This window comes from Ovis aries, chromosome 17 (assembly GCF_016772045.2).
Source record: "Ovis aries strain OAR_USU_Benz2616 breed Rambouillet chromosome 17, ARS-UI_Ramb_v3.0, whole genome shotgun sequence".
NCBI lineage: Eukaryota > Metazoa > Chordata > Mammalia > Artiodactyla > Bovidae > Ovis > Ovis aries.
Window position 1 is genome coordinate 1,882,917 of NC_056070.1, and position 19,053 is coordinate 1,901,969.

The following is a 19,053-nucleotide window of genomic DNA, read 5'->3' on the forward strand; positions in this document are numbered from 1 at the left end:
TTATATTGAGCTGACAGAAGCACACAACATCGATTCTTTCATCCCTTAGAACTGATTGACCTTTCAACAAGGGCATATTGCTTTTGTCTTAACTAGAGTTAGTATTTTTTTCTTTTCCTGTATAGCCCATTTAAAAACTATCATTTGACTTCTCATTTTGCAGAACTCTCTCTTTATAGAATCTAATGATTTACACATATATGGTCAATTTACAATATAAAATTTATATTGCCAAAGGCTAATGCTTAAATTTAGCAATTATTAGGTATAGAAAAAATCTTTGATCTTATTAAAATAAATGGATCTTATGGCTTATGAAAGAAATCTTTGTCATCGAGAATCTTATAAACATAGAGCAAGAAAAAGGCCTAGTAACTTAAAAGGCAAACTAAAATCTAATGAAGGAAAGCAAGATTCAACTTGTCATGGATTTGCAGGGATAGAACTTAGATCTTGTTGGGAGATCCAGACACAACTGAAGAGAGGATATTATTTAATTCAGAGTTTGAGAGATTTGAAGAGTTTCCAGAAATAGGAAAGCAGGAAGCAGAATTCCAAGTAGAATTAAGTATACCTTGAAGAAAGGAATACTGAAATCAGGGTACTTTGTCAGGACCCAGTAGCAAGAGTCAGGGGTGAGTGGAATGAAGATTCTATAAGATAGTGAAAATGAGGTAGCAAAAGTAGATTATAACCTAGAATCTTTGAGCCCAGGCTTAGAAATTTGTAACGATGGATGTAAATGCCAACGCCAGTACCATGATGGAAACTCAACTTTACTGGGATTAAAAAGGTCATAGAGTGCAGGATGAATTGCAAAAGAGCACAGCTGAAAAACAGAACATATCTTCTGAAGCTATTGATTAATTCAGAGAAGCATGGAGAGCCCTGACAGTGATAAAGAAGCAGGAGAATATTTTCAAGTGCATTGCAGAGTGTCTATAGAAATTGGCAACTGATTAGATACAGGGGTGGAGTGGGAATTAAGGAAAGGCAAGTATAATAAATGTTCCAATGAACAGCTGGTGATGACAAATCATAATGTCAAAATGTATATATATTATCATATACATTTAAGCAAAAAATTATTTGCATAGCCTAATCCAGTTACTGTCATATAATGAATCCCTGATGGCATTAGCATCTGCCTGAGTTATACAACTAGTCTGTTGTAAAACAGGGGCTTAAACCAAGGCCTCAAGTTCTCCTATCTATTCTTCTTTAGATTTTAGATTAAGAATCCTTTACTTTAACACGTAGAGTTTCCTGCAAAACTTTAAAATTAATGTTTTTATGTCTTCCAGCTTAATTGGATTAGATAAATTAGATTAATATTTTTATTTATTTCCAGACTGTTTCTTAACTGTAGGAGTTGGTGATGGACAGGGAGGCCTGGCATGCTGCAGTCCATGGGGTTGCAAAGAGTTGGACATGACTGAGCGATTGAACTGAACTGAACTGAACTGAACTGTTAGGATTTATATTGTGAAAGATGTTCAAATATGTACCATGAAAATAATAATCTGTGAGAATATTAACAATGTACGTAGATTACCTTAGTGTTTTTCTGCACATTATTTAATTAAATTTTTCTGATTTAATTCTGCTGAGATCAGTCTTATATGATGATCTCCATTTTATGGCAAGAATTCATTCAAACTCAGAAAGTTTAAGTAAACTAGCAAAATAAGAGCCTAGAATTTGAACCTCAACTTTATGAATCCCAGTTGCAAACAACTTTTAGTATAAAAATAAATGTAAATTTTCCCTTTAGTATGATACAGTTCAGCTCTGAACAAAACCTTAGTTATTAATTATTTCAGAATTTGGCTAATCTTTCTAGAGCGTACCTACAGTAAAAAACAATATTTTTGCTTTGTCAGCTATACAGTTTGTTGAAATACTTAATCCTACTATTATGTAAAAGCAGTCCTAGACAATGTGTAAAGGAATGTGTAGAACAAAATTTTCTATACAAAAACTGGCTGCAAGCTGGATTTGGCCCGTGGGTATAGTTTACTGCTTTTGCCCCTAGTCTCATATCTGAGAAGAAAACAGCTATCTCTCTGGAGAGTTTATTAGAGTTTTCCAAGCTGTTTTTGGATGGAGCCCAGAAATCAATTTTATTTTACTGCTTTGATTCTAATGTTTCTTTCTAAAGAACTATTTAATAATAGTCTAATTGACAATATTTCTATAGTGCTGAAGATGGGGAGCATCCTCAGCACTATAAAGTATAAATCTTTTTTTACTGGTCTTTTTATGCTGCTCATGGAATTTGTTTAGGTAGTCAATAATATCTTAATTGTGCTGACAACAGTTCACTGATTATATCTTTCTCTAGAGACTTCGAGACATCTGTTCCCGTGACTGTTGATCTGCCTTTCTTCAAGACAGTTCACTCTCTAGGATTGTAAAACAAAGTTTTAATAAGCAAACTCCGCAGCAGTTGAATCCATTTAACTTCGCAGAATAGCAACTGAGACTCCAAGTAGATCACAGGAAATCTTAGAATTGTCCCCTGTATTTCCCTCAATCCCATGTTCCAAGGGAACTATGATTAGTTATAAATTATAAGTGGTAACTAGATACATATAAAACATATGTAATTGTGCTAGGTAGTCTTTATTTCGTCATTGTTTGAAACAAGATGCAACATATTTATATAAAATAGCACAATATAAAACACTCAAATATTTTTCAAGTGTTTTTGATTTGTAATTCAAGTATGGCTTCTGCTAGTAACCATAGTCAAAGGCCAGTGTTTTACTTCTGCATCAGAACCCTAAGATTTGATTTTAGAAAACTTGTCATTATTACATTTTCTGCTTCTAAAGGAATCTGTGTTTTACATTTAAGTAGGCCAGTTTTGTTCCTTCACAGTACTTGGAGTTTAAAATAGAAGATTAAAAACAAGATAGGAAACGGTTCTGTTTAGAGTTAGCCCCCCTTCCAACTGTGTGTGTGTGTGTGTCTGTGTGTTGCAGGCTTCAAAAATTAACTACCATAAGCAACTCAACCACATTGTTTCAGTTTTGAGTAAATTCTGATCATACACATCTCTCCAATTTAGCTGGTTCTTTCCTCACCAAGGAGGAAGTTGAAACTCTTTGCATGCCATTATAAAACTCTTCTTTATATCCCAGAGGGAAGCCACAAAAGAACTTTGAGGTCTACCATTTGTATCTGTATTCTGGTTTTCCATCTCTGCTATATTGAATAAGTTTTCATCAATTATAGTTGAAACCTGCTCCTTGTTACAGGGAGAATACAAATGGAGAATGAAACTTCATATCAGAAAGTGGTCTTATTCCACATTTGTAGCAAACTTAAATACAAAGTCAAGGGGGAAAACCATAAATTATTTCCAGTTAAATCCTAAGAATAACCTAATGTTGAATTGGTATTCAGAGTTGGAAGAGCAAACATATTACAAACTTATTTCAGGAAAATAGTTTAGAAAATATGCATTTTAGAAATCAAGTATTGAGGATTATTGAAATAGAAAGTGAAAAAAAGTCTTTTGTCCTTTGATATTTAGAAATTCTTATAAATATTCTTTTAGAATATTTAGAATAATAACAACAGAGGAAAAAAAACAAAGGAAAAATAAAAACTATAACTAAAATAGAAATAAATAAATGAAAAGTTTTATTAAAACAAACCAAATTATACCATGCCTACTCTATTATATTTAAACAACACCATGTCTCTATTTTCACATCCTTGATATATTTCGCCACTTGGAGTCAGGAAAGTACATGTTCAAAAAAACTGATAAATGTTGAATTTAATGGTAAAATGTTAATACCACTGTAAGGTGCAACTGATTTTCATTATATTTAGACAAATTCTTACTTTCTACCACTGTGAAATGATTATTTATATTGGCAATTAAAACCAACTATGACATACAATTTCATCAATAATTATTGGGGTGCTAAGATATAAAATCTCTCTCTCTTTAGTTGCTAAGTCATCTCTGACTCTTGCAACCCCATGGACTATAACCTGCCAGGCTCCTCTGTCCATGGGATTTTCCAGGCAACAATACTGTAGTGGGTTGCGTTTCCTTCTCCAAAGATATAAAATACCATGATAAATATTTATGTTGTTTCTTCATTCTCAGTTCAGTTCAGTTGCTCAGTCGTGTCTGACTCTTTTGTGACCCCATGGACTGCAGCACAAAAGGCTTCCCTGTCCATCACCAGCTCCCAGAGCTTGCTCAAAATCATGTCGATCCAGTCGGTGATGCCATCCAACCTTCTAATCTTCTGTTGTTCTGTTGTCCCCTTCACCTGCCACCTTTAATCTTTCCAAGCATCAGTTCAGTCAGTTCAGTTCAATTCAGCCAGTGTCTGACTCTTTGCAGCCCCAAGGACTGCAGTACGCCAGGCCTCCCTGTCTATCACCAACTCCCGGAGCTTGCTCAAACTTATGTCCATCGAGTCAGTGATGCCATCCAACCTTCTCATCCTCTATTGTCACCTCCCCCTACTGCCTTCAGTCTTTCCCAGCATTAAAGTCTTTTCCAAAGAGACAGTTCTTTGCATCAGGTGGCCAAAGTATGGTAATTTCAGCTTCAGCATCAGTCTTTCCAATGAATATTCATGATTTATTTCCTTTAGGATTGACTGGCTTGATCTCCTTGCAGTCCAAGGGACTTTCAAGAGTCTTCTCTAACACCACAGTTCAAAAGCATCAGTTATTCGGTGCTCAGCTTTATTTATAGTCCAACTTTCAGATCCATACATAAGTACGGGAAAAGCCATAGCTTTGACTAGATGGACCTTTGTCTGCAAAGTAATGTCTCTGCTCTTCAATATGCTGTCTAGGTTAGTCATAGCTTTCCTTCCAAGGGCAAAGCGTCTTTTCACTTCATGGCTGCAGTCACCATCTGCAGTGATTTTGGAGCCCCAGAAAATAATGTCTGTCACTGTTTCTATTGTTTCCCCTTCTATTTGCCATGAAGTGATAGGACCAGATGCCATGATTTTAGTTTTCTGAATGTTGAGTTTTCAACCTACTTTCTCTCCCTCATCTTCCAGTTTCATCAAGAAGCTCTTTAGTGCTTCTTTGCTTTCTGCCATAAAGGTGGTATCATCTGCGTATCTGAGGTTATTGATATTTCTCCTGGCAATCTTGATTCCAAGTTATGCTTCATCCAGCCCAGCATTTCTCATGATGTACTCTGCATAGAAGTTAAATAGCAGGGTGACAATATACAGCCTTGATGTACCCCTTCCCAATTTGGAACCAGTCTGTTGTTTCATGTCCAGTTCTAATTGTTGCTTCTTAACCTGAATACACATTTCTCAGAAGGTAGGAAGGGTGGTCTGGCATTTACATCACTAAGAATTCTCCATAGTTTGTTGTGATCCACACAGTCAAAGGCTTTGGTGTAGTCAATAAAGTAGAAGTATATGTTTTTCTGGAAATCTTTTGCTTTTTTGATGATGCAACAGATGTTGACAATTTCATTTCTGGTTCCTCTGCCTTTTCTAAATCCATCTTGAACATCTGGAAGTTCATGGTTCACATACTGTGGAAGCCTGACTTGGAGAATTTTGAGCATTACTTGCCTAGCATGTGAGATGGGTGAAATTGTGTGGTAGTTTGAACATTTTTGGCATTGCCTTTCTTTGGGATTGGAATGAAGACTGACCTTTTCCAGTCCTGTGGCCAATGCTGAGTTTTCCAAATTTATTGGCATATTGAGTACAGCACTTTCACAGCATCATCTTTCAGGATTGGAAATAGCTCAACTGGAATTCCATCACCTCCACTAGCTTTGTTAGTAGTGATGTTTCATGAGGCCCACTTGACTTTGCATTTTAGGATGTCTGGGTCTAGGTGAATGATCACACCATCATGATTATCTGGGTCATGAAGATCTTTTTTGTACAGTTCTTCAGTGTATTCTTACCACCTTTTCTTAATATCTTCTGCTTTTGTTAGGTCCATACCTTTTCTGTCCTTTATTGTGCCCATCTTGTAATGAAACGTTCCTTTGGTATCTCTAATTTTCTTGAAGATATCTCTAGTCTTTCCCATTCTATTGTTTTCCTCCATTTCTTTCAGTTGATCAGTGAGGAAGGCTTTCTTATCTCTCCTTGCTCTTCTTTGGAATTCTGCATTCAAATGCAGCATTCAAATGCAGAATTTGAATGCAGAATTCTTTCCTTTTCTCCTTTGCCTTTAGCTTCTTTTTTCTCAGCTATTTATAAGGCCTCCTCATGTAAGTAGTAAGATTTTCCCTACTTTCTTCAATTTAATTACAAGACCAGGAGCTGACTCTGGCTCATATCATGAACTCCTTATTGCAAAATTCAGACTTAAATTGAAGAAAGTATGGGAAACCACTACACCATTCAAGTATGACTTTAATCAAATCCCAGGATCAGGGTCTTTTTTAATGAGCGAGTCCTTCCAATGAATATTCAGGACTGATTTCCTTTAGGATTGACTGGCTTGATCTCCTTGCAGTCCAAGGGACTCCCAAGAGTCTTCTCCAACACCACAGTTCAAAAGCATCAATTCTTTGGCTCTCAGCTTTCCTTATGGTTCAACTCTCACATTCATACATGACTACTAGAAAAACCATAGCTTTGACTAGACGGACCTTTGACAGCTAGTTAATGTCTGTTTTTTAATATGTTCTCTAGGTTTGTCATACCTTTTATTCCAAGGAGCAAATGTCTTTCAAGTTCATGGCTGCAGTCTCCATCTGCATTGATTTTGGATGCCAAGAAAATAAAGTCTCTCACTGTTTCCATCTTCATTATACGAAAAAGTAAATTAGTTGAGGATTGCTTGAAACAGTTTGTACTCATCTTTCTGTTAAATAGTGTGCTCAAGACAGAAGTATATGCTTTCTAACACAAAAATGGTAGTACTTTTGCAAATATGAATTCAAGACTCATTATTTTTTCATTTGCTTAAGAGTCTTCCTATATTCAGATTTTATATTGTCACAAAACATTCTGGTTATACAGTTACAAACTATATTTTTATATTAGAAGTATTTCAAACATTCATAACTTTTTACTTTAAGCCAAAGTCCATTTTGATTTCTAGAGTAAAAAATACATTCACTATACACCCTAAGCATCTTAGAGATTATTAGCAGAATAGAGTTCGAATGAGTTTTTCAATGTAAAAATTATTGTTCAAGTGAATTTTACCTCATCAGATATATGCATTTCTTATGTCATTTTTCCTCTACTTTTTGGTGTAATCAACTGAAAAAATATTAATTATCTGGAAAGTAAAGTATTTTTATAAAGCAGTAAGAAAACTGTCTTTCCTTGAGTTATCCTTGAATTATCTTCAAAAGTAGGCAGTGGCACCCCACTCCAGTACTCTTGCCTGGAAAATCCCATGGACAGAGGAGCCTGGTAGGCTGCAGTCCATGGGGTTGCTAAGAGTTGGATACGACTGAGCGACTTCACTTTCACTTTTCATTTTCATGCATTGGAGAAGGAAATGGCAACCCACTCCAGTGTTCTTGCCTGTAGAATCCCAGGGATAGGGAAGCAGGGTGGGCTGCCATCTATGGGGTCGCACAGAGTAGGACACGACTGAAGTGACTTAGCAGTAGCAGCAGTAACATTTCAAAGCAAAGTATAAAATAAAAGGTCATGTACAAGATCTTCTAACTTAAAAGGTCTTTGAGTGTATATTCTTGAATTTAGAGAACCATAGTGACATCTGTCTTTGATTATAGTTATATGGAGAAATTTTAATTCTAAAGCTGTATTTAAAACATTTCAAGTACACAATGATATTATATTCCTGGAATATGGCACATGGTGGTTATTTTAACATAATTATAGATGTCTGAAATAAATTATTAAAACACAGTCATAACAAAATCAGAACTTTTCATAAAGTCATGTTTATCTAAGAAAATTCAAAATAAAATGTTTGATAGTATACATGTTTCAATGCCATTCTTCCAAATCATCCCACCCTCTCCCTCTCCCTCAGAGTTCTATACAGCTGTATCTCTTTTGTTGTCTCGCATATAGGGTCATCATTACCATCTTTCTAAATTCCATATATATGTGTCAGTATACTGTATTAGTATTTTTCTTTCTGGCTTACTTCACTCTGTATATGTTCGATACAAGATACAGGATGCTTGGGGCTGCACGGGGATGATCCAGAGAGATGATATGGGGTGGGAGGTGGGAGGGGATTCAGGATTGGGAGCTCGTATACACCCATGGCAGATCCATGTCAATGTGTGGCAAAACCAATACAGTATTGTAAAGTAAAATAAAGTAAAAATAAAATTTTAAAAAATAAATAAAATATATTAAAAAATAAAAAATAAAATGTTTGAATAAAGCTTTCTCATCTCACAATTGTTCAATTAACTTTATAGAAGTTTAGTTTAATTGCTGAAATGTATAGTTTATTTATTGGCATTGGGCTTCTAAATTGTTAGACATTAAGTTGGGAAAATGGATTTTTTTAGGTTTTATTAAAGAAAAAATATTGGATACTAATATAGGAAGAAGAAAAGAATTTGCTATTAGTCTGTTTGCACAGTAGATCTGGGTTTCTAGCCACCTGAAATTATAATCATTTTTAATCTGCATATTCTTTTTTCCACTTTGCAGATTGTTTTAAATTTTACTACAATGGACCTATACAAAAGTAGTTTGTGCTGGTATGATTATATTGAAGTAAGAGATGGGTACTGGAGGAAGTCACCTCTCCTTGGTAAGAGATTTTTTTTTTCTTTTTTTGCTTTTTACATGTCTATATATATAGTCTGTCTTATCCAGAGACAGTTCTTTCAAGAGTCATCTTAGGGTTTAAGGTACATGAGACCAATATTTTAATTTTTATTATACTTTTTTCAATCATAGCAAAAATAGTTACAGATAGACAACAGATTAATTTAAATGAGCTTAAATTATGAGATGGTGCTTGGATCTGAACATGATTTAGAATAGCTTATAGTGAATACTCATCACATAGTCTATATTTTTAATTTTAAAATCAGAGTTTTAATGGGTAAACCAGATAAATTGTGTGTGTGTGTATGTTTTGTTTTTCTTTCTTTGCTTGGCAGTAGAGCGTAAGGTGTTAGGTACATGTTTAACTGCTGGCTTTCTGCACCAAAAATATTGGTTCTTACTGTAGACATCACAGTTTTGCCTCTCAGGTTTTTGTGGCTTAGAAGGTGTATATGTAGTTTGTATCATAAATTGTAGGTCAAATTTGGTGCACATCAAAGTATCCTACCAACCTTTAACCACAGACCGCACATTAACTTACATGAGGCAATTTCTGTTGCCCTCTGTTTCAGCTAAAGGTGAGAGCTGCTGTGAGCATGTGAGTATCTACTCTATTGATTTTTTTTTGAAATTGTAACTTTCTCTTCTATTTTTAGAAGTAGCTTTGCTCAGTTGTTTTTGAGTGCCTACAGATCTTTTCTTCTTAACATCTAAAACCTGCTGAATGGACATATTTGTATTAAAAGTGATAGCAGCCTTAGTAAATCCAAGACATCTGTAGAAATGCTTAAAAATAAGGAAACATAAAGATGTGAACTAATTCTCTGTCAGGTTGAGGAACACCTTGCCTTGAACCTTTAGTTTCTTAGCCTTGTAGTAGTTGTCGTTGTTAAGTTGCAAAGTCCTCTCTGACTCTGTGATCCCACTGCCAGGCTCCTCTGTCCATGGGATTTCCAGGGCAAGAGTACTGGAGCGGGTTGCCATTGCCTTCTGCAGGAGATCTTCCCAATCCAGGGATCGAACTCGTGTCACCTGCATGGGCAACAGTGGATTCTTTACCACTGGGCCACTTGGGAAACCCCAGTTTCTTAGCCTAGATGAAGCTGTTTATAATACATTGATATATATGTATGTTCCTAATAAAACATTTCATTAAATTCATATTGAAAAATCAAATCTAAAGCTGAAATACTGAGAACACTTTGTTACAGCAACATCAGCATTACATACTGCAGGGTGTAATAGCCTAAGACACTGGTTCAGTCTGACCACAGTGTTCGTATGGAAAGCTTTCCCCACTATTTGCTCTGAGACCTTGCTCCTCAGAGTGCAGCCACCACATTGGCAGCACCATACCTTCTGAAACAGACTGCGTTTTAACAGACACCCTGGAAATGCATATGAATTACGGCTTTTTCTCTTTTAGTCAGGTTTCTGTCTTCCAGTTTCCTTTTATTCAGAATTGAAATAAAATTGAAGTACAGCTGATCCACAGTGTTGTATTAGTTTCAGGTATATAGTAAAGTGATTCAAAGCCCTGGTGGCTCAGACGGTAAAGCGTCTGCCTGCAATGCGGGAGGCCCGGGTTCGATTCCTGGGTCAGAAAGATCCCCTGGAGAAAGAAATGGCAATCCACTCCAGCACTCTTGCCTGGAAAATCTCATGGACAGAGGAGCCTGATAGGCTACAGTCCATGGGGTCGCAAAGAGTCGGACACGACTGAGCGACTTCACTTTCACTTTCACTTTATACACACTAAGTTGCTTGACTGACTCTTGTGACCCCACGGACTGCAGCCCACCAGGCTCCTCTGTCCCTTGGTTTCTCCAATGGCAAGAATACTGGAGTGGGTTGCCATTTCCTCCTCCAGCGGATCTTCCCAACCCTGGGATCAAACCCACATCTCCTGCAGTTCCTGTATTGGTGGTAGACTCTTCACCACTGAGCCACCAGGGAAGCCCATATGTATATATGTATGCTCAGTCATTCAGTTGTGTTCAACTCTTTGAGCCCCCGTGGACTGTAGCTTGTCAGGCTGCTCTGTCAATGGAATTTTCTGGAGCAGGTTGCCATTTCCTATTCCAGGGGATCTCCCCAACCAAGGGTTGGAACCTGCATCTCTTACATCTCCTGCATTGGTAGGCAGATTCTTTACTACTAGCAGCACCTGCAAAGCCCATATCTATCTGTCTATCTATCTACACACACACATATGTTATTTTATAGATTATGTTCCATCATGGGTCATTGCAAAATATTGGATATAGTCCCCTGTGCTATCCAGTGAGTCTTTGTGGTTGATCTATCTCATACTAGAATAGTGTGTATCTGTTACCCTCATGGGCTTCCCCAGTGGCTCAGTGCTAAAGCATCTGCCTTGAGTACAGGAGACACGGGTTCGATCCCTGGATGGGAAAGACACTCTGGAGGAGGGCATGGCAACCCACTCCAGTATGCTTGCCTGGAGAATTTCCATGGTCAGAGGAGCCTGGCAGGCTACAGTTCATAAGGTCACAAGGAGTCGGACACAACTGAAGCAATTTAACATGCATCCATATCTGTTAATCTCATACTCCTAATTTATCCTTCTCCCCTCCCTTTCCTACACATTGCAGTATAAGAGACATTACTCTCTTTTTCATGGCCTTAAGTTTTTAATACATGCCCCTAATACTATTTAGGAAGTTTTTTGGTTTTTTTTTTTTTTGCCTGCTAGCTGTTAGTATAAATGTGTTTTGTCTTTTTTCATATACTAAAACTATGTAAGAAATCATGAACAAGGGTACACAAAAATGAATGACAATATATTATTATTTGTAGAATTATTTCATGTGTATTATCATATTTAACTTTTTACCATCAATATGAAAGCTTTGAGCACAATAGCAAACATACAGTAAGCAATGAATATTTGTAGAGGGGTGAGGGAGGGAAGAAGAAATGACAATTGTCGTTATATTCATTCAGTATTATACTTGCCTTTGGGTACACAATCAGAAAAATATCAGAACTCATACTCAAGTCTTCTAATATTTTTTGCCATTCTGCCTACTACACTACGTGTTATAGCTTTATAGATGGGATGGAATGTGTGTAGTAACATAAGATCCTTAGACAGCCCGGAGGTTTCTGTGACAAATGGCCACTGAACTTGGCTAAACAAAGAACTACAGTTGAGCTGTCACTTCCCAACTAATGACCAAACTGACATTTAAAGTAGTTTTTCAGGATCACTTGAGGTCTTTTCTCTTCTCTGTGGAATAATATTCCCTACCTTGATGTACCATGTACAAATAGATGTTTTGAGCTAGCTGTTTTCTAGTTCCACAGATAGCAATAATGGTATCAATCATTTAATCTAAGGGTGATACGTTCCAATATTCTATAAATAAATAAGAAGAAATAGTTTTACTTATACACCTTTATTAAGTAAATATTAAGGATTCATAGCTATGGCTCTAGTTACTAGGCATGGTGATAGGAACCAACCAAATCTGGTTTTATAGAAAAATAACCTGTTTTCTGGTACCAGTAATGTATGTAATCTGTAGCTAGTATGGAAACCAGTCAGAATATAAAGTCATATTTAGAAGTCTCTCTTTATTCTTTTATTTCTTTTAGGTAGATTCTGTGGGGACAAATTGCCTGAAGTTCTTACCTCTACTGAAAGCAGAATGTGGATTGAGTTCCGCAGCAGCAGCAATTGGGTGGGAAAGGGCTTTGCAGCAGTCTATGAAGGCAAGTCACTTTGAGTTTAGAGATGGCTTTTCCTTAGACCTCTTAACAGAAAAGTACTTTCAATTTCATTTGAATAGTATTGTAATTGTATTTTAATTATGAAATTTTCTAAACTGCATCATGATGTCCATGGGATGATTTTAATAAAAATACTCATTTAGTTTAATTGCAAAAATAACCTGTTTTCTGGTACCACTAATGTGGTAATACATAAATGTTCTCATCAGGGATGTGTGGGGAAAAAATAACTCGTTAGAGATGTGTGGAAAACAACAATAACATCAAATGGCACAGGATTCTTAAACTTTGATTGTTTTTTCATAATAATATTAAAATATTATGAAGAAATTGCCACTTCTCTTTGTACTGAGTTTGTGTGTATTTTATGCCTATACTGTAGAAATGTCCTGTTAAAGGAAACTGCATGGAAAATCATTGTGCACAGTTCTGGAGATTGGTTTGTCTAAACGAGAGAGTCAGCATTCAAGAAGAATTTACCAGATGCTTTGTTCTATAGGTCTCTAAAAGAGTAAACTGGCATTGTGCTTCCTGGCTTTAAAAACAGTTCCCTTCTTGTCAGATCATGGGTGCATGGGTGGAGATGACGCTCTTTGCTCCTACCTCTGACAGCACAGAAATTTAGGCAATTTACAAGACAGTTTGTGCTTCTCTTAGACTTTTAAGAGAACAGGAGCATTTGTTTCAGAGATTAGCTGTGTGGTCATGAGGAGTTTGGCTTGGGTGGAGCCACAGATGTTGCACACGAGGCCTGCTCACACCAGGGGCCCAGGGGGTGCTGTGGAGCTTCCCTCCTGATGAGCTCTTCCACTGACTGAGGTCAAAAAACCGAACAAAGTGGTTCAGGGAATCACAGGGCAAACTCACATAGCATAAATTTTGAAATCTCAAAAGGTTTTTAAAGTCTTAACAAAAAGGCTTGTTTTTGTAAAGGTGTGAATTAACAGTGGTTAAAAAGTCTCATTTTCCTTAGCTGACTGTCATCTAATATTTATAGCTAAGTGTTTTGTTTTTTTAATCAACAAAATACTTGGTTGATAAAAGTATTGGTGAGCAGTCAACCTTGATTATTATAACCTGGTCTTTATATGTTCAGCTACAGGCACTGAACTAAAATGCTATCTTAGAAGAAAATGGGAACGAAATGGCATGTCTAGGTTTATTTATTTCTTTTTGCTTTTCTCAGCTATCTGTGGAGGTGAGATACGTAAAAATGAAGGACAGATTCAGTCTCCTAATTATCCTGATGACTACAGGCCAATGAAGGAATGTGTGTGGAAAATAGCAGTGTCAGAAGACTGCTACGTCGGCCTGATCTTTCAGGCCTTTGAGGTAAAGTCCTTTAGGCAGCCTTTGTGGGGCACATCCTCCATAAATGACTGCATTTAAGGAAGCTAGAACTATGAAATCAGTGAAGAAGCAAAAGATTGCCTATAAAATGCAATATCAAGAGTGAGAGAGCTTTTTTTTTTCCCTTTGTTCCTCTCATTGCAGACATTTTCAAGAAGATTAAAGTGAGCTTACATTATCTGTGCTTTTGAATTAAAATGTTTGAAGTACTGACAATAGTTTCCTTTGAAAAATGTCCAGGCTTGTTTCACAAGAATGCTTGAAGAGTCCATAAAAAACAAACAAACAAACAAAAAACTTTTATTTCTCCTCTAAACTAAGAGGCTAAAGGTAGCTCATCTTTTTTTGTTGTCTTTAGGGGGAAAATCCATTTTTCACCTTTTTTATTAATATGTAGAAAATTGTTGATATCAAAAACAGGGATTTAAATATTCTTAGGAGATTTTTACTTCATCAAAAATAATTACTGGGGAAGAAATCAGCATTAAAATTGCATTATTAGATGAGGACAGAATAAACCAAGGCCAATCAGAATCCTGGAGCAAAATCTGCATCCAAAGTACTGTGCTAACTAATGAGTCATTTTTGTGTGACGAGGAGAACTGAGTAAAGGGTGAGAAGCTAAGAGACATGAGAATTTGTTCGGAACTCCTGAGTATGCTTAAATTATAGAATTAGGTTAGATATTGAGAGCCCAAAGCAGAGTAGGTAGGAGTGATGAGGTGTTGGCGTTAGGTCCAGGAAGAGAACAAGATGCCATTATAGGAGATTATTTCTTTACTGATTAGAGGTACTACTTACTGTCCGAGTGATGAGAAGTCTGCCGAGAACCCTACTTACTGTCAAGCTATACTTGCCACTGAATTGGCAATGTGAGGTGTCCCAGTCTCCAAAGCAGGAACCCCAGGGGAATACAGGGGTTACTTGAAAGCCCAGACAATGTCGTTCCCTCACCTGTAATCTCTAATGTATTTTTTGGTTCTTCTCTACCCCTTTGCTTGTACCTTTAATTTTCATTTCTTTTTAATCATGAAAACATTTTCCTTTCTCCTATGATCAAGATGTTTATGCCCCTGACCACTTTGCATTTTTGGAAGCCTTCGTTCTGAGATAATTTGATTCACATTTAAATTTTAAAATTTTATTGAAGACGTTATTGAAATAGATCACTTTATTGTAAAGAGTACTAAAATTGTTTAGGATTTACCCACGTTTTAGACCAAAACAACTGGTTCACTGAAAAACCATCTAATGACCACAGTACATGTATTTTGTGCTATTAAAAACATTGAGAAGAACTGTCTTCTAACAATATTTCAGTGTTTTATAAAATTCTATTACAGAAGTGATGTTAGCAAATACATTCATTTGATGCATCTAAAAACTGAGATGTAGAAATTGCTGGCTTAACTGGTTTGCAGTTTTTTGGTTTTCTGTTTCTTTTTTTGTTTTGATATATCAATTTAGTAAGAGTGGCATTCTTCAAAAAATAGGATAGTGTAAGGACAAATAGGAAATATTTATACCTCAGGCACTTAGAACCATGCTTGACACAGGGTAGTCATTTAACAAACACTTGTTGATTAAGTGGATGAATAAGTTGTTACTATGCTTTGAAACTGAAGTAAGGTCATGTCATATAATAGCTTGATTGATAGTATATTTTATTTATTATCTCCAGTTCCCTGTCCTTTCTTCATTTTGCTTTATTTCCTTATGTTTTTCCCTCCTTTATTTATACACTGGACATATTTGATTGTCTAGTAGGTCTCTTATCTTTGACTAACACTAGCACCATCTTGGATTGTTTAGTCTTGCTCACACTAACCCAATCATCTTCAGTCTTCCCTATTTCAATATTTAATGGTTCAGCATGTCACTATTTTGCTATTGTCATTTAGTGACCAAGTCATGTTCAACTCTTTTGCAACCCCATGGACTCCTCTGTCTCTGGGATTTCCTAGACAAGAATATTGGAGTGGATTGCCATTTCCTTCTCCAGGGGATCTTTCTTACCCAGGGATCAACCCCACATTTCCTTGACTGCAGGTAGATTCTTTACCACTGAGCCACTGAGGACTCCCCGTGTCACTATTTACTCAAGGAATATTCCTAATTCCTCTCTTTCTCTTAAACCCCAAGGCCAGTTCATCAGCATATTCCATTTGCTTTGTATTCAAGGTATCCTATATATATGATCACTTTACATTTCCTTTCTTGCCACCACTGCTCTGATCACTGCCGCTCGCCTTGTAACTTGGTGAGTTCTTCACATCTCTGTTTTTGCCTTACATATCCTGACACCCACATAACAGCCAGGATGATACTGTCACACTATGAGTTACATCAAGCACTACTCTGCTTAAAGTTTTATCAAACGCTACTGTCCATATGCCTCATGGAGAACATCTTTGTGTTAGACTTTTAAGGCATGTGTTTTAGCACTGTTGGTCCTGAGTTCAGGGTTAATGAATTGGAATATCTGTGAAGGTGACTTTAAACAGAAACACAAATAAAGCAAGGCTAAATATTGATTTGTTTACAAAAATTCTGTGACCAGAACCTCTCAAGAACATAACCCTGTATTTCCCCAGGAGCTACGAATCAATACTCGCTAACTCAGTGTTTTCAATGAATTAGTTGAACTCAACTATGCTGAATACTGAGAATTGACTGTATGTATTTTTAATTTGGTCTAATGGTCATTAGATGGTTTGTTTCAGTTAGTCAGTTATCTGTTTAAATCAATTTATTTTGTTTACATATTATATTTTCAATATATCATTTATGCATTTTATATTGAAAATGTATAATTTTAAAATGGTCTTTACTGTTTCTCAATGTTTCATGTCTTTTTATGACAAAACCATTTTATTTACTGATATCAGTCTTTGATTTTTTTTCAAACACTTTCTATTTTTGTAACTTTTTTTATTCCCTGTGTTACTCTCTCCCCTTTCAGATAAAAGGGCCCTTAAGCTAGTTCTAACTGAAATCTACTATAAAGAACTTTCTGGCTGTTCATTATTTATGCCTTTCTGTGAATTTATGTCATGAATATTCACCTTTCCTAATGCTACTTAGATTTTAATTGTAAGTACAGAAAGAAATCTGAACAAGTGCTTTTGTTAATGAATTTCAGGTATGTTTGAGCAGGAAAGGACGCTATATGGGTGGTAATGAGTACTAATATATCTAAAATCATATCCTTTGGGACAATTTTCTTCTCTAGTAGTTACTAATACATTCATCCTAACACCAGTACTGAACTGAATTTGTACATGAATGTAAATAGTGTCTAAAATCATTTTGAAGAACATGTCTTCTTTTCAACAGTAGTGTTGGTAAAGCAGGCTCGATACTACTACTTCACTTGAGCACTTCCAGAAATACATAAGAGAAAAAGTTGGGGAGACTATAATACAACTTCAAAGAAATGTCAATAAAGCAGAAAATAAATGAAACAAATCCAGAGCTTACTTATGTTTAATTAAAATCCCTACATACATTTATTTATGTGGGGTTACACTTGAGGCACTTGTCAGTTTTTCTGTACATGCTGATTTGGTTATACCTTGCTTCTGAAAACCATAGTGTGTAATAGTTTTCCTCATCTTTACTAGCAACTTTCTAAACCACATACAAAAGTTTTTGTTTTTTTTTAATCTTGGCACAGTTGACCCTGAACAACACAGGTCTGCACTACAGTTATTGACTTGTATGCAGTTTGTGTTTGATTAGAGATCACAATATATAAAGTCACAAAACTAAGGTTTAAATGACTAATATCTCCAAACTGCTTCAGCCTCTTTCTCTTCAGTGAGTCATTTATCAGTTCCTTTATTTTTGAGGCAGAGATTGCTGTTCCAGTTTTTCAACTGCACTAGGTTGACACCCCTAACTCCTACATTGTTCAAGGGTCAACTGTATTTTATGAATTACTCAGTTAAGATTAGTCCTTTAACTCCTTTAAATATTATATATTAGTTTAAATTAAGTAGGTTCATCTTTGTGAGTGAACTGGAAAGCCAAGACAAGGAGATCTTAATTAGTTAACGTTTTTATGCTTGCCCTGCACTATTTCTTTGGATATTTGGCTAATAATATATTAATGTATTCATGAAAGTGAAAGTCTTTTAGTCATGTCTGACTCTTTGCAACACTATGGCCTAGACAGTCCCTGGGATTCTCCAAGCCAGAATACTGGAGTAGATAATAGCCTTCCCTAACCATTGTTTTGGTTAATAACTATAAAAGAGAATTAAGTACCTCTCCATAATTTTACTGAATACTTTAGGCTATCAGTCTACTCTGAAAGATTAGATTAAATAAACCTGCCCAAGGTCACACAATTCTTAATTGGTAGCACTATGGCCTGGAACTCACACACCCTTTTTGTCTTGCTAGCAAAATGAAGCATATATATTCTCTCATAGCATTAAATTCTTTCCCTTCATAACTATTGTCATTTGTACATTTGTATAATTTAATCAATAAATATCTATCAGTCAGGGACATGTCTGTTTATTTATCACTGTTTATATACTATCAAGTGTATATTTATTATCTGGCCATTATAGATTTTCAATGAATCTTTACGAAATTTATAAGTTAAAAATTGCTGTGTCATGAAGAAAAAAAAATCAAATGGCAGCATTGAAAAACCTGAATCATATGAAATTAAACCTAACCACACCTTATGGTATTGATTTCTACATATTTGATCATGTTTGTTTTTTCTCCACTCTAGTATCTAAATTGTCTACTTAAAAATTTGAAATATGGCAAAACCAATACAATATTGTAGAGTAATTAACCTCCAATTAAAGTAAATAAATTTGTATTAAAAAATATGCACAGTGTGAGAGTTGTTAGTGGTTTTTTTTTTGCATCTTTTTCTAAATATAAATTTATTTATTTTCGTTGGAGGTTAATTACTTTACAATATTGTATTGGTTTTGCCATACATCAACATGTATCCGCCACTGATATACACGTGTTGTGTGCTTGGTTACATGCATTCTCCCTTCACTAAAATAACATCTATGCTGACCTTTCCCCTTTGTCTCTTTGGAGCAGTCTCTCTCAGAGTCTGTAGTCCTAATAGGAGAAGGCATGCAATCAAGCACACAATTTTCTAAAAGGTTTCTACTAGTCTCATGAAGGAGAGGGCAATGGCACCCCACTCCAGAACTCT

At 35.9% G+C, this 19,053-nt stretch overlaps 1 protein-coding gene across 2 annotated transcripts in view; it reads left to right on the forward strand.

Moving 5' to 3' along the window:
- The window catches only part of TLL1 (tolloid like 1), a 389,207-nt gene that overhangs the window by 241,398 nt on the left and 128,756 nt on the right, over positions 1-19,053 (forward strand). For both annotated transcript variants that reach the window (XM_060400908.1, XM_042234239.2), the window contains exons 10-12: positions 8,628-8,730; positions 12,372-12,488; positions 13,693-13,838. In XM_060400908.1, coding sequence (XP_060256891.1) covers positions 8,628-8,730; positions 12,372-12,488; positions 13,693-13,838 — 366 coding nt within the window. The remainder of the gene's footprint in view (positions 1-8,627; positions 8,731-12,371; positions 12,489-13,692; positions 13,839-19,053) is intronic.